A 16,636-nucleotide genomic window follows, 5' to 3' on the forward strand; every position below is an offset into this window, starting at 1 on the left:
GGAGAATACTTTGTTAATGCGTTTGTAATATGCACTTGTAGCATGACGTTGTGTGCAACTTTTGAGACGAGAGTCTGGTAAACTGCACAGTTTAACGAAATAGGTATTAGGTGGCACGGGGTTCTCGTGTGATGCCCTAGGTTTTCGCAAGGATATTTTGGCAAACTGCAGAGTAAAGAGAAATAGCTGCCAGGGGTTTGAACACTATCTGGAGTCGCAGGAGCTTTATCAGCCTTAAACAAATGGTAGAATACCTAACTAGAGCTTCAGGAGGCCTAGATACTGACATAAAACATTTTTTGGTTTCTTTCCAATTTATCTTCTGTGACAGCACCATTGATCCCCCCCCCCTCTTACTCACACACACACACACAGAAGTAAACAGGAAAGTGATTTTATATATTTTTGCCACTGCCAGAGATGTCGCTTACAGCCCTCTTGTTCAGCCTTCAACGTAATTATCACTCTATGTCTCATTCAACGAGAGTGTCCCGAAGTTGACTTTGTCTGCCCTCTAGGATCTTGACAAACCGATCCCAATGTTGATTGTCTGCGTGATTACAGGAATACATGAATAGCAATGAACCCCTCCTCACAGCCAGGGGTGCAATTTTTGGCGGGGAACAGGAGTGATGATCCAAATTGTAATTCTCAACTCTCAGAGTTCTTCTTCGTGATATTTTTAAGAGCTTCCTATGGGGTCGCTCGGTGCAGGTTGTTTTCCTTTTAAACATCACGCCTCTGATGTGTTTTTTGTTTCTTCTTTTGTCCACTAGGGGGCCTCCGGATATCAGCAGCCTCGTCCCCGTCGGCCCTAAGTACACCATGAAGTGGAGCGCCCCCTTACAGCAGGTTCAAGTCGTGGAGGTTGGGCAGGAGGGCTCTCAAAGCAAAGACACCTTGTTCCAGCAGAGTGGAGGGAAGAGGCCGGGTAGTTCCTGCACTTCAGGTAAAAAAAACAAACGCCCGTCCTATCTCATTCCTTTGCCGTTTGTGTCATCCTCTCGTTAATCTCATCACTTGGACTGACTGTTAGTCTCGGCCCCTTTTCTCTGACTCAGCAAGGCTAATCCGTTTCTGTTCCCGAGTGTCGCATGGAGGAGGAGGAGGAGGAGGAGGAGATGCATCCGTGCTGCTTGTCACTCTGATTGAGGATGTGTTTGTGAGGAGGATAGTGATGATGGTCACTTGTTCCCATCTGCCCGGGGTGTTTTATCTTAGAGAGAGATGTGGGGGCAGCGGGCCCCCCCAGCTCTCCCTCCCCACCCCCTGCCACATCATCCTCACGGTCTCATTTCACTCTCTGATAGACCACAAACACATCCAGAGCGCAGTCATCAATCTGAGGAGATTATTCCCTCCCTTCTCCAGGCCCAATTAGAGAGCCAGTAGCAGTAGATAGGAATCTGTGGTTGAAACACTAGTTCTCCCACCACCCCTCACAAAACTCCGGTGTATACAGAGCTTGACGAGATCCCTGATAAATGTGCCATGGGAAAAGGGAGATACAAAGCCTTATCAGGATGTAATGCTACACACTTTTTTTTTTAAAGTTGCAGCTCCATGACTTAAATATTAATGGTGCCTTCTTCAGAGTTCCCCGTGTCATGCTCAGCAAGCAGCTCCTGCTTTTGAGAGTTGGTTTAGATTCTCTCCGGGTTTAGTTTTCTGGACCTGTTTTTCAGGTAGTGTATACTTGTATACCGCACAACTTTTGCTGCAAGGTTTTTTTGCAAGGGGATCATTTGAGGTTAGCTCTCAGTGCGGCTTCTTTCCTTTTCACTGTGCATAACTCTCCGCAGAGGTGCTCGTTCTGTCTCGCTTCTTCTTTTTTTTTCCTTCCCACCGCTTCGACACGGCATGGTCACCTTAATCATGTCTATCCAGAAACTCAACATCTGTGAGGCCATTCCCCAAATTTTCATTCAAACTGGCAGTCCCATCTATTTATAGTCCCCTGTGATGTCATACAGTGGGGTGTCTCGTCTAAGTCCCACTCTCCCTCAGCGTGGCTCAAAGTGGAGTCATTTTTCATCTTCTGCAGGCCCCGGTACCCTTCTTTATTGAAGAGAGCTGGCCTGTGGGGAAATGCAGGTCCGTCTTTTTGCTCAACCCTTTGCCTGCGTCTCTGTTGTGCTGTGTCTCTCCTTGTCTGTTCTTGCCAACGCACAGAGACCCAAGCATGTTTATGCTTTCTCCTGAAAGCCAGTTGCGCCAGTTGTTTACTCTCATGACGTCTTACCTCACTTTGCCCCCATTATATCTCTTTTATTGCTGCATCCCATTTGACCCGCTGTCAGAAATTCAGTTGTTGTTTTTTTTTGCCTGAGGAGTACCAGCGGGTTTTGGCTGAGGATCAGACAAGGGGTTTTGATGCAGGTGTTGAAGCTGCATTGTCTATTAAAGCCACTAGCTAGCATCACTGGCACAGCAGCGGACAATGGACTCCTCTGGGCTCAGGCCTTTTTTTCCCACCAGTCAGTTCTGTGCCTGGCGGCAGGTGTGGATAGGCATGTTTGAGTGTATAAACCATATCCTGCCTCGCCAACGGGATTACGCTGGATTACAACTCAGCACATTCACCTCACGGGCTGCAGCCAACAGCGGACCCGAGAGGACTCGACGAACCTGTTCAGGGGTCCCGGCGGTCCCTTCGGAGAGGACAGGAAAACATTGTTCTTGCAGCTCGCAAGCGCACCCCTTTATATTCAGATGTCTCACCTATTGATTTTCCCTGCACAGATGACAGATGTCACTGTCTGCCTGTGTCAAAGATCCCATTAAAACCCCAAAAGCTACAATGGAGCTCTTTAGATGAACAATACCAGCCCACCCCGCGCTCTTTCTCTCTTCGCTTCTCCTCTCACGGCTTTGCTCTCTCTCCATTTGTGCACGTGAATAGACAATAAGCTGCAGGTCCCCTCGGAGGAGCTCGCCTCACTAAGCCCGCCTACCGGCTCGGCTCTCCTGCTGCTTTATTATGTGGTCGTGGTGACAGTGCGGGACAGCTCCGGAGCAAAATCTACCTGCAGAATTTAATTAGGCGGGTTCTCGTGGAACTTGCTGCTGGGGAGATGTGGGCCAGGGGAGCGAGGACAGAGGATGGCAGACAGGAGGAGACACAGCTATCGATTCTTTGCAGTAGGAGAGAGAGACTTTTGAAGGCAGCGGACCCCAAATCGATGCTGAATTTTGCGTCTAATGAGACACCTGCATTCCTTTTGCCCGGCGAAAGGGCATCATAGCTCCAAATAACAGTTTCTCCAGCTGATTTTTTTCCCCTCATAAATTTACCCTCTGTAGTTCAACAAATAATGAAGATCGACCCATCTACCCATTGAACCTCTTTTATTAGTACCACTGGAGTTTTAACAAAGGCAACTTTTCTCTCTGCACTCTCCTCTACTTCACAGAGACAATGTCCTTATTTTCTCCAAGTTTGTGGAACACCTTGACCTTGAGCTTTCTCATATTATTTACTGCTACATCCACAGAAGAGCAGTTACTCCATATCTCCATGCTTATTATGTATTAGAGTGCTGAGATAGAATCCTTGAAACAGACAGTTAATACTCTAATTCATTTGTCATTTGATAAAAAAAACAAAAACAAAACAACAATAGACAAATAAATTCATATTGAAATAATCACTTTTTGCAGCAGTGATATATAATATAAAAACAAATTATAACTTGTTTATCTTTGTGTTTTAGCTCCGTATGTTGTGTGGGTTATTTCATCTGCATATAGATCTAGTACTTTCTCTCTGCACAGAAGTGTGCACCATGTGGGCGATGTTGTGAGCTCTTACACTGTGCGTGCTGCCCACCTCTCAGGTAAAGCCATCCTGGGCCCTCCACGGCTCTACCAGGAGCTGCAGGAGCTACAACATGACCTTTCCGTGGTGGAAGAGGTCACTCTCCTCGTTGGAACTCTGCAGGGCACATACCAGGTACGGGTCACACTGTGTTACACGTTTTGATCTTGTCGCTGGAGCGTCTCACAGGGAAAACTGCGTATCACAGAACATATGTCGTGCAGCAAGATGTGAGGCGCAGCGTAGCCAGACCAGCTGACTCTCCAGGCCAAAAACACAAAAGTCACACTTTGTTAGATTTATTTTAGAGGTTTGTTTTAAGGTTTTTATTGTCTACAGAAAGAAAATTCACTCACGGACTGACCTTGAAGCATACTAATCTCTTTTCTGGAACTGCTTTCAGACTAACAAATTATTTATAATCAAGTTATCTCAAGATATTAAATGAAAATGAGACCGCATTGAGGAATCTCGGAGGACAACACTGAAGTATGCACAGTTAAATTAAATGGCTGATTTCAGCGCACCCTCAGAGATCAAGTTTGGATAGTACAAAGACAACCGTTTGGGGAAAGCATCGCTCTCTTGCTGCTGTTCCTCTTTGAGAAATTACAAAAAGGCTTGAAGATGTTTAAAATATGATCAAAGAGCTGTCTCATATCAAATTTCTAAAAAGTCTCCCATCTATCTCGTCACCCATACCGCTACAATGGTGGGAAGTGAGATGTTCCCTCTGATATACAAGACAGAAGTGTTGGATTTGTTATGTTGCAAAAAGAAACTGTCAGAGTCCCTCCCGCAGTGCTCAAATCAGGACATTTCCCAGTAGTCTGCCTCCATCGCATTAACACCACCACACACTACCGACAGTCACACGGGTGTGTGTGTGTGTGTGTGTGTGTGTGTGTGTGTGTGTGTGTGTGTGTGTGTGTGTATGTGTATGTGTATGTGTGTGTGGGGGGGTGTTACACTCCAGCAATCATCGAAGAGGCTTGCAGGCTAATGGTGCCACCTTTGCCTCCCTGCACTTAATGAGCACAACGTCCTCAGGAGGAGTGATATCGGCCTGGCACTAAATGACTGATATTCACTTCCCACCCAGTTATAATATTGTCCGCTGAATAAATAGACAAAATATTTCCGCACAGCTCATTGACTTCCGAAAATTGATTTGATTCCATTTGACTTGAAGGTCTAGATTTTACTGTAAAATGGATGCGGGTGCTAAAGTGAATTCGCTGTTACGTTTGAGAGGATAAAACTGCTTTCGCAGTACCTTTATTTTTTGAAGCCGTTTGTTCCAAATGAGATGCTGCAGTTTTTGTTTTGTGAATTGATGGGTGGAAATTTCTGGTTTGTGTGGAAGATTATCAAATGCTTTGTGCACACAGTGTGCTCGGGTGTGTGCCGGATGACCTGGTGTACACCACAGCTCAGAAACCCATTTTTTAACTGTGTTTTTTTTTTTCCCATCAAAGAACCTGAACACCACCGTGGCCCAGGACTGGTGTCTGGCTCTGCAGAGGCTTATTCGCATCAAAGAGGAACAGATCCAGAGTGCTAACAAGTGTCGCTTACGCCTGCAGGTGCCTGGCAGGCCAGACAAGTGAGTAGTCTTTCACATATGTCGGTGAATGAAAACCTAATGACGGCAACAGGAAAGAAAGCAAATGAGGAAACAACAACAACATCGAAGGGACTTCATATGCAGGGTACTGATTACAGTTTCAAGCAGAGATGATTTCACAAATTACCACAAACGCACATAACCCCCAGTGACGGGCATTTTAATGTACCCAAACATCATAATAATCCGGCATCATAATGTACTCCTGACCTTTTACAACATCTTTCACTTATTTCTTCTCTTAATTTTTTTCGAATGGTAGTTTGCCTCTATTTAACAGTTGACAAAATGAGGCTGGCACAAAATCCAGAAAAGGATAAAAATACAGGACACTGGCAACATATCTGCAGTAAGATGACTGGGCCAATGAGAGACCGTGACCTTTCCAAATTAGAGGCGAGAACAGTTTGTTCTGTCGTGAGTGAGTAATTACCCAACTCAAATAATTCGTTTCAATCAGTGCTTGGATGGAATAATGGCTTATCTCTGCAAACTGTTCCTTGAGGAGGATTTATTTGAGCCACTTTATTTTTTTGCTTCTGCCTTTACTTAACACTGCAGTGCTTTTCTGAACTGCTTCACTAATGTTTATGTTGTTTTATGCTTACAGTGTTTTTTCTAAAAGGCCACATATTTAGTAGGGATTGGTATTTTAAGTAAAAATACTGTTCAACTGTTGTTTGAAAACCACCTTTCCTTTACACTATCATCTTTGAGATGAGGGTTGTTGTTTGCCCCTGCAAGCCTAACATCAAATTTACTTCGTCTAGTAATAAAGCTAGCCATTAATATAATATAGATATATATATATACACATATTAACAATATAGTATATCTCTTCATTTATTTTTGAAGGCGCTCTACACAGGACGTTTTGACAGCCATAGTCGTCTTCGTCTTCGCGTGTTTCTGCTGTTTGTCCTGTAGCATCTTATCTCCGAGCGCCACACGCATTTTATTACAGCCTGGTAGAAACATGTTTTTCTTCTCCTTCTTTTGTTGTTTATTTGCGGTTGGTAAACAGCTTTAAGATGCATTACCTCCCCATTACCAAGGTAAAATATATATTTTTTTAAGACAAGACAGTAGCTACATAAACTATTTAATTTGTTAATGGATTTTTTTAAATCATGACCCATCTCAAACATTCAATGCTATAACTGATCTCATGACCACTGGTGATGTTATTTACATCATTATTTCTGACATAAAAGAGCAGCAGTTGCAGTTTTTCTTAGCTTAACATATGCAGCTACACTGCACTGTCATACCTGAAGTGGTACTCTTCATGTTAAAGTGGATCCCAGTGGGTGGAGAGACTGCTGGATGACTGAACACCTACTTTACTGCAGTAAAGATGGCAAGTAGAGAGCATATGAGTAGCTTTGAGTACTGCACATGAACTGGGAATAGCAAATAATGGCAGATTATAATGGATCCCATTTCGTGGCTTCTGGTGGGGAAAGGATAAGAAAGAAGCAGGGGAGGACAAAAAGAGAGAGATTGCGATAGAGAAGCCAGAGCCCTGCTGAGACGCACTAAGGAGTAGAAGGAGAGGAAGAAAGAAGGAGTGAGAGTGATGAGCGACCTCCCCCTTGAAAGACTTGGCTCGGTGCCGGCAGGGCAGCGGCAGTCAGAAGAGTGGGCCTAATGCTTCAGAGCCAGGGAGAATCTAACTGTGCCAAGCCAAGCTAAAGTGACAGCTTGAGCAGCGGAGCTGTGCAGATCACTTCTCCCATATCTCCCAGCTTCCTCATCGGCTGTCACGCCAGGCCTGCAGGGCCAATCTGCTTACTCAGATGTTTGGTGGAGCCAGATGTCAAGCTTACAAGAGAGTCCCCGAATTCCCCTTCAAGGGGTACCCTATTTGCTGAGATCCTGTGATAATGTCATTAGCAACTGCACTGACAAGGAGATTTCCCACCCCTACATATGTCCAAGCTGTAGATTTAAAATTTAAGTAACGTAGAGGAAGACCTGCGCTGAAATCATACTTGGAAATGGCCACAACGCTTTTTGTGGTGACGTCAAAAAATAACTGTCAGCTGAAAGAGCGAAATCTCCTGTCGGGATAAAGAGCCAGCTCTAGTTGTGTGATAGAAATCTAATTGAGGCTGGGCCTCAGCTTTGGGTGGTTGGACGGGCAGTGTGCCTCGGGGCTGAGGGTGACAGGTGGCACAGCGGGTGCCCAAACCATTCTGACACTACCCAGGGTGCAGTAGTGGCAGATTGCAGGGGAGAGCAGTGGGCAGACTGTGTCTGTATCTCACTAACACACACACGCACACACACGCACGCACGCACACACACACACACACACACACACACACACACACTGGTTCTCCCTTGCTATCCTTCTTCATTTTTTTTCTATACAACAATCTACAGGGCACAGTATTGCTTCCAGAGTCTGTAATGTGCATGCTGCACGTATTCTCGCGTGCTTCCTGCTGACAAATGCAACTGCACACAAGCAAGCATCCATCTCAGACAAATAGGCGCACACACATAAAGGGGCAGTAGCATAGACACACACGCTGGCATGCAGAGTTGAGCCTTTGCTCTGCTGGTGAGAGAGTGGGACCGCAGCAGGGACCCCCTGTACTGAGTTGGTCCCCTCCTGTCTGGCCGCGAGCGACTCTCTGCAGTCAGGCAGCACATCACAGCCTTCATACTGCAAACAGACGAGTACGTGGAGAGAATCCTGACTGCTGCCTCAAAGGCACAAGCCTACGTGTGACAGCAGTTCATTAACATCCTCTTTTACCACGTCTGCAGGAGCAACCACAGGCACCGATACAAAGGCCACGCTGGCAAGCGATAGATACGGAGTGGAAATTTCACGCTTTAACCAAATGTGTTTGTTGCTTCATCCACTTTCACCAACAGCACAGCAAACACGGAGCACCGATTTTCTATTCTTTTATGCACTCTTTTATGTGCAGGCTACCTGCAGGGCGACCGGCAGAACTTTCACTCACAGTCAGATGACTGAAACAGGTTTCTAGTCCGTTCTCACGGCTCGTCCTGTCCAAACAGACACGCTCCCACAGAGACTCCTTAGAGTCCTCATGACCTTATCTCAGCACCTGGACAACAGAGCGGCTTCTCTGTGTCTGAAGAGAGACATGGATTGGAGATAACAGCGTAGCAGGATCTCACTTAAAGAGTCGGTACACCCAAATTACAAAAAAAGTTAATGTCCTCTAGCTTTATCTAGTCTTCCATGTAGTTTTTACTCAGGTAAACTTTACGTTTTACTTTTGAGATGTTGCTTTTCAGATTCTGCTCTCAACCCAGTACAATGAAAGTAGAAGTAGGCTCTCAACAAAAACATGTCTTTTTAGATTTGGTGTCCCTGCTATTTCTGACTGTTAAAAAAAAAAAACCTTCCGTTTTTTTTTTTTTTTTTACCCGAGTGCAGAAAGCACACGATAAACATGATGATGGTTGAAAGAACTTTATGTTTCTCTTCAGTTACTGACAAGCAGAAAACAAACTAAATAGCCTGCAGACAAGGGCAGTGAACTCACAAATAGCTGGATGACTCTGTTATTAAGCCAAGCAGGACTCAAGAGAAGAAAGCTCATGTTGGTGCTGCTGTGATTCAGTAAGCAAGATCTGGAAAAACAGGAAATACTGTATTAATAATATAATATAATAAAGTTAATAAACATTATTTGTATAGGACCTTTCATGCAAGAAATGCAGCTCAAAGCGCTTTACAGCAAGAGAATTACATGCAGTGTCTTACGTTAAAAACAGACAAACATGAACATTTAAAAATGTAGAGAAAGAAATTAAATGCATAAGAACAGATAAAATGCATACAAGTAACACAAATAGAGTTCAAATACAAAATAGAGCACTATGCATCTTAAAGGTGCGGTAGTTCAAGTGCAAGAAAGCTTCAGGAATAGCCAGTTAAAGTATTAAGGTTAGCAGTTGAGGCAAATCCTCCGGCTGATGAGTAGAAGCACAGTAGAAGCATACCATCCTCGTGATGGTATGTGACTGGGCTCTGCACCTCTGCACCCGCCCCACCTCTGCTCGGCTATTTTTGCTTTTATTTATTCCGGGGCCAGCTTGCTGTTTGTTTTTTTTTCTTCTTCTTTTTCTCTTCACATTCCCACTTGCAGACACATTTACACCTGGAGGTGAGCAAGAATAACCGCAGTTCTCTCTATTAGATGGAGTGGATCTGACACGCACCTGCAACACGTTTTCTTTGGTCAGCTCTAATGAAATAAATGTGTCACTGCTTGAGTAGTAGAAAAGTTAGCTCATTTACTGTGGAAGTATTTTATCTGACCCTCCTATCTTTCCATTAATTTGATCGACACAGCTTTTTTTTTATATAATTGATTTACTTTATTGTATATATACCTTCTATAGGTTTTATATGGTTAGTTTGACAAAGACTTGACAACTAACAAGACTCAAACCTGACTTTTAATGTTGTCCTAATGCAGTATTTCTTTCAACATAGTTGCCCAGATAAATAAAATCCTTCCACATTTGTAGCTCCAGTGCTTGACTGTAACCTTAAGTAGATAAATCGACCTTTCAGCCCTCTCAGCAATCACTTCTGCTTTTCTAAGTCACAAAGGTAAGAGTACTGTGAGTTGCTGCATTAACTTTTCACAGATGTGAACATTTTAAGAAAATACTGTAAACATGGAGTTACTGAAATCTTACCAGTCATTGCCAAAATATGTGACATTAAGATATAAATCAGAAAAACTTCTGCCGGCTGCAGTGTGGTTCGCCGAAAGTGATCATTTAGTACGACTGGAGAAAATAACAGAAAAACAATGTGGCAGCCTTTAATTGACTGTGTGAAATACTCTCCTCTAAACATCTATATCTATAATTGACTGATTATACGCTTTATCATGTGACAATATAAAAGTGAAACCTCCCAACAATAACTCCTAACAATTATTGTCATCTTAAATACTCATTTTCATTTTAGCCTTCTGCCAAGAAAATAAGTCCCGTAGTGACAGAAGGTTACAGCAGCCTGAGAACCACCTTAACTGTAAGCACTGCAGCAAGCACTTCAAATGAATTTAATCTTGTTGTTTACATACAATTCTGTGGTTTGCAGAGACATTTATGTGTATAAGTGGTGACAAACAGATATTTACTCGTCTGGTCAAACCAGACTGAACACATGTCCAGCGTGTTGCATCATATACAGAAATAGTGTGTTAAAGTGTTATCAGTGACTCAGCCAATGGCAGCACGTTGTTAGTTGTGAAGAGAGACGAGTTACTGCTGTAACTTGAACCAAGTGAACTGGAATATGAAGACAACGACTCAGGGGACTGCAGCTGGAAAACATGCTTTCACACTTTAATAATGTGTACATGTCACCAACAGCCCAACACAACTTGGTTTGGTGTGTCACCTCTACGAATCCCGTTCATTCTTCAAGTCGCTCTCTTTTTTCCTGTCAGCTGCTTCCAGAGTTCAACCAACAAACTCTCGTAGGGACGCTCAGCGCTCTCCTTTAACTCGTCTCACTATTTGCCGAGCAAACTTTCCTCTGTGACTGCTTGATTCTCTGGAGGCTGGAGGTGAACTGAAGGCTGCCACTCAGCACTCACTCCTACATCTGTCCCGTCCTTGCGCATTAGTGTCACACATGTGCTTTGGCACTGACCTGCTCCCATAAATCCACGGGGCCGAGCTCCACGCCTCGCTCCCTCGCCCCCCTCTGTGCCCTCTCTCCTCTCTCCTCTCTCCTCTCTCTCTCTCTCTCTCTCTCTCTCAGCTCTGCTCACCTCCCCTCCGCCGGCGTGCCCGAGTCTCGTTCTCCATTCTGGCAGTGCACCACACCTGCACTGCGGCTGTCAATCAGAGGGTGTGTGTGTGTGTGTGTGTGTGTGTGTGTGTGTGAGGGGTGTGGGGGTGTGGGGGACTGCGCTCGGTTTAGCATGTTGGACGCTGTGTGGGCACGAAGGGCGCTCAGCCAACTGAGTAGTTGTATTCTCGTCACACCCTGTCTCCCTCTTCTGTCTTCGGCAAATTACCTCTGCTATATTTAAGCAGCGAATGGTAGGAATTACATCTCTGTGAAAGTTTCACATTTTCAGCATGTCAGGGAAGTTTGAGATCTTATTTTACTTTATTCGGTTCCTGTCTGCAATCTCTTTCTCCCACTAAATGTGTGTGTGTGTGTGTGTGTGTGTGTGTGTGTGTGTGTGTGTGTGTGTGTGTGTGTGTGTGTGTGTGTGTGTGTGTGTGTGTGTCCCTCTCTGCCATCTTCATCCCTTCCCAGTGAAATGAAAATGAATTTTTCGTGGGCAACGTCAGATATGACAGAAACAGAATATCTGTCTACGCACTCTTCTCGCCACAATTACCTTCTAATGATGTCTGAGTATGAAATTGTCTTCCTTCTGTGTGCCCAAGACCCCTCCACCTCCCTTCCTGGTCCTCCCCGATAACCCTTTTTCACGTATCCTCTTGCACTTTCCTTTTCTGTCTTTCCTGCATCGCCTCTGAACCGCCGCAGTACAGTCGTACAGGTGACTGAGACGGGGCCATTATTTGGGAAAAGCTGCTTAGTTCTTTAAAAAGATGTCTCATCCTCAGCCAGAAAGCTCACTTGTAGTTTCAATAAAGCCCGATCAATCTCGACAACACAGGGCCCCGGTCAGCGGTTAGACACTCGCTGAGTCATCGCTAACTCTGGGCTCACGCTGCCGGTCTCGCTTTACAACTGCTCAACATTAATACGGTAATTAATTTCAGTTTGACTGAAAAAGAGTAAAATATTTAAACACACACGCATGGTTGGTGGTTTCAAGCTGACAAAAAAAAAAAAAAAATCAGACTAAATAGATGCTTAAGGAAACTAAATCTTGAGGTGGGCATCTCGCTGCTTACACAGCGTTTTCCAGGAGAATATATCAGCTCCATCCTGTGTTTGTTATTAGTTATTTGTTGGTTTTAAGTTATGGCTGTCACTTGAGTCCACAAAGAGAAAATCCACTTTAAAACACTTTGCTCTGAGACGGACTTTCCACTCCACTCCAGGACCAATTTTGGTATTGACTTTATTTTTTTATTTTTTTTGGTTAGCCAAACTTGCTTTAAATCCTTCACATTAGACAATACCCAGGGTTATTTTTTATTTTATTTGTTTTCAGTTACCTCCACTTTTGAGATCCCACGTGGTTTTCAAGTGTGACCTTGATTTTTGGATTTGAGAAGATGGATGTTTGTGTCACTGAATTACACCCATTTTGTTCCATTCAGCGAGGTGCCTCTCCACCTATCTTCCCTGCCTCAAATAATAACACCGCAGCTTGAACGACCAGATCGGTAGAAGTGTCAACCCGGACACGGCATCAGACATAAGACTTACGTCAAAGAATCAGAGTCCGAGCAACGTTCATTAAACCATCCGGGGACAAATCTTGGCTCTCAGCACGTAGTGTCGCAGCGCTTAAGTTGGGACAGACATCAAGGAAAACTGTGAGACACCTGAGTGCTAAAGATCAGGCAGCCATGAAGGATCCGGCTATAAAAACACTGTCTGACTGACATTTATTTGTTTACCTCACATTGTCTTGTGCTTCACAGCCCATGACTCGTAGGTAGACACATTCTGTAGCTCTTTCATCTCATGAAGAGAATTTGACCCGAGGGGATAAAGGAGACACAACACCCGCTGGCTTGTGTGAGGCTAAGTGAAAGTGTTAACCGTTGGCACATTTAAGGTAGAGACAGTCAGCGAACAGTAAAAGTGAAATCCCTCGTCTTCAAATGCTTCTTAAGAATACAGATCTGACAGAAAAGACTCAGTTTGAGTTGATCAAATTCAGGTGCACTTGTCAGCGTCTGCTGGTGCAAATGTAGCTCAGGTGTTCACTTCCTGAATGCCCAAATATGGGTTACAGTTTGCAGATGATAATGCACAACTAAAAACCTGTTAATATGTTTTCGTAATACCTTACTGCAATGCTTTTTTTTTTCTTCTTTTTTTTGTTGTTGTCAAAAACAATATAGTTTGTGGGATTTTTTGTTTTTTTTCGATGTAACTTTTGAAAATATTCTGTGCCTTTTCTAATTGTACATGAGGACCACAAAGAGACATACGCTCCTCCCCCCACCTATATATTAATGCAGACACTGACAATATATTTACTGCATGTCAAAATCACCTAATTACCATACAGTGATGGAGGCAAAATGCAAATTCCCAAGATAAAGATGTGTGACTTTGACGTGTCAAAAGGCCGCAAGGAAACCGTATTAACATGATTTAGGAAGGCAGGACATTTCTCAGCTGTGTTGTTCATAATGGAAATACATGAATACATTAGCCAGTGGACTGCAGGAGACACAACATCTGTCTCTTCTGGTAAATTATTCTGTTTTCATTTGTTAAACTTTTGAGCACTTCCAATAATTCATTAAGAAGTCTTGACTAAATTTGATGTATATTTGAAGGTAAAGAAATATTCCACCAAAAGGTTATGTTTTGAATATCAAACGCTCACTCTCTGCGGCCCTGAAAGGCACCTTCTGAAAAGTTTGTACGTTTTCTCCTTTGCAGAGGATGACAGGTGTAGTTGGCTTGAATTCATGGCTTCCACAATGGATTCCAATGGTGACCCAGTTTCAAGGCAAAATGTGTTCATAGAAACTTTTCAGACCACTCTTGCAGCATAACGCACTTATCCTCTTTCATTTCTGTTCGGCATTTAGGCCTTTTTTTCCATTATTGAACCAGACTGAAATAATTTTTGTTGTAAAAAGACCAATAAAAATTGGTTAAATGCCTAACAAAATTGCAGAAATATCCAGTTAAAATGGACATATTTGGTTTTGAATTTATGTTAATATGTCACAGTATGATTTGTTTACCATAAAGCCTTCATTTGTAGCTAGCATGGCTATCCGTCGTTCTTTCATTTGAGTGTTCCTATTTTCTGTCTTTCTTTCACACATCTAAGATCGTGTCATCCCACCGTGTCAGTGTGATCATAGCCTTCACCGGCTGTTCCAGCAAAAAGCCACACATTAGTGGCATCTTGAGCGTTGGAGCCCACCTATAAGCAATTTACTGTGACCAGGCTGCGTGATCATCACAGCCCGTCCTGAATGTTGACGTGCAGGCTGAAATCATAAAGCCTCAGCTTACTGAACTGAACTGCTGTAAAGCTACAAGCAGCTGTTCTGACATAAAAAAAAAAAAAATCCTGCCGTATTAAACTTAAAGTCCCATGAAATGACAAATGTCTTTTACTTGTTGGTGCTCTGTTTCTCTGACTGTATTGTTCTGCTTTCTGTTTTCATAGAGCACATCCTGAGAATATATCAGAAATGCTCTCTCGCCCTCTTTCCAGCTTCTTTGTGATGTCAAAGCCTTTAGTAAATTCAATCTGATGCTCAGGATAAATTAAGAGGTGTAGTAAAAGGCGCGGAAGCCTCCACTTTGACCTCAGTCTCAATTTTTTTTTTTGTTGAAGCAGTTCCTGTTATTAGAACATGTCACTGTTTCTCTGGAATATTTCACCATTAGTTTCAGAAACAGGGCTAATATTTAATCACTTTTTTTGTTTTTGACCATTAGTTTCATCTCTATTTTACTGACATTTGAAGACCAGTTCAATGGGAAAGCATAGATGCTAAATATAAATGCTGGTTTCCTGCAGTTATTTTTCCCAATTTCGTTCAAAACTCATAATTTGCCGGTGAAATTCAGTTATAGCCGGTTTGTTTTGGTATCAAATCTCAGAAAATACCGGAAACACGAAATCCTGCAACTGTCTGACTATTTTTTTCATTTGAATAAAATGAAAACAAAGAGGAAATTCTTGCAACAATCTTTTTTATGCTGTTCTTAAGTGAAGTCTTTTGCAACAAACATGTTGAATTTATTATTAATACACCTGGTGTGTGCATCCATCTGAGCCTGAGTGTGTGTTTGTGCTTGCGTGTGTGTTTTCTTTCAGGTCAGGGCGTCCTGTCAGCTTCATGGTGGTCTTCAACACTCCCAACCCCCTCAGTAAAATCTCCTGGGTCAACCGTCTGCACTTGGCGAAGATTGCACTACGTAAGCACTCACACACACACACACACACACACACACACACACACACACACACACACACACACACACACACACACACACACACACACACACACACACACACACACACACACACACACGCGCGCGCGCAGAAAGGATTACTATGTCATTTGTTTTTAAACAGAATGATGTAATACAATGAAATGCAATAACAATGTTTTAAGTCAGAGGCTCAGACTCATCATCAGTAGTTGCTTCACACTCTATTGGCTAAGTGCACAACTGGTGTTGCGTCTTATATAATCAGACTCTCAACTGGGTCATCTGAAGTTTATATTCTGAGCAGAGAGGAAAACTGTTTAAACAATGTTACATTAATAAACTCGGCTCCGAGATGCCATCTGTCTATTGCGAGAACAAACTTGGCTCATCAGGAACGATTCCAGCCTCGGAGGTAATCCTGTTGCCTCATGAAAGGATGAAGGTTACTTCCTGTCCTTGAAAAGGCATTAGTTTTAGATTTACATTAAATTCTGTACAACCGTACGACCATTTGTAAAGCGAAGTCTTGTTTTTTTTTTGGGTGGATTACGCAGACTGGGCAGTGGTCAACATTCAGCCCTGAGAGGAGAAAACTGTGCGGACCCTCCCAGCAGGGAGCAGCACAGTTCTTTTTTCACCTCTCTAACCTCTTTCCTCTCACCCTTGCTCCGCCCAGTCATTTTATTTTTTATTTTTCTATTATGCATGCTGTAGTACAGGAGGTCTTCCTCTATTTGCTTCATCAATGTGGGCCGTCATCCAGTGGCAAAAGCAGAGACGGGACTATCGAGGACATTAATCTGCTTACTTGGCCATGATGGCACGCATATTCAACCCACTCACCACCTCTGTCTGCCCCCCTCCCTCCCACGCTTTTTCTTCTCCCTGTGTCCCCTTGAGCACTTTTCCTTGTCACACATATTTTATTCTGGGCTTGTTCTGCATTCAGTATGTCTCTCAGCGCTGCTCTTGTGCAGCCTCACTTGTATTGTGCATGCAGAAGGTCTCCAAACGTGGCTCTTCAAGCGGCTCCGGTTGTATTGTCGTGGCTTCTTTTCATCCAAGAGGCCGTTGCAGCCAGTACGGGATTTCACAGTCA

General features: G+C 43.5%; 1 protein-coding gene across 3 annotated transcripts in view; it reads left to right on the forward strand.

The window, feature by feature from the left end:
• arhgef10la (Rho guanine nucleotide exchange factor (GEF) 10-like a) overlaps positions 1-16,636 on the forward strand; it is a 103,338-nt gene that overhangs the window by 36,738 nt on the left and 49,964 nt on the right. For all 3 annotated transcript variants that reach the window (XM_069711285.1, XM_069711287.1, XM_069711286.1), the window contains 4 exons: positions 777-949; positions 3,837-3,952; positions 5,296-5,423; positions 15,419-15,519. In XM_069711285.1, coding sequence (XP_069567386.1) covers positions 777-949; positions 3,837-3,952; positions 5,296-5,423; positions 15,419-15,519 — 518 coding nt within the window. The remainder of the gene's footprint in view (positions 1-776; positions 950-3,836; positions 3,953-5,295; positions 5,424-15,418; positions 15,520-16,636) is intronic.

The sequence above is a fragment of the Brachyistius frenatus genome, unplaced genomic scaffold (assembly GCF_029030835.1).
Source record: "Brachyistius frenatus isolate BFR_SWC_R1_liver_20210118 unplaced genomic scaffold, ASM2903083v1 Contig_98, whole genome shotgun sequence".
Classification (NCBI taxonomy): Eukaryota; Metazoa; Chordata; class Actinopteri; family Embiotocidae; genus Brachyistius; species Brachyistius frenatus.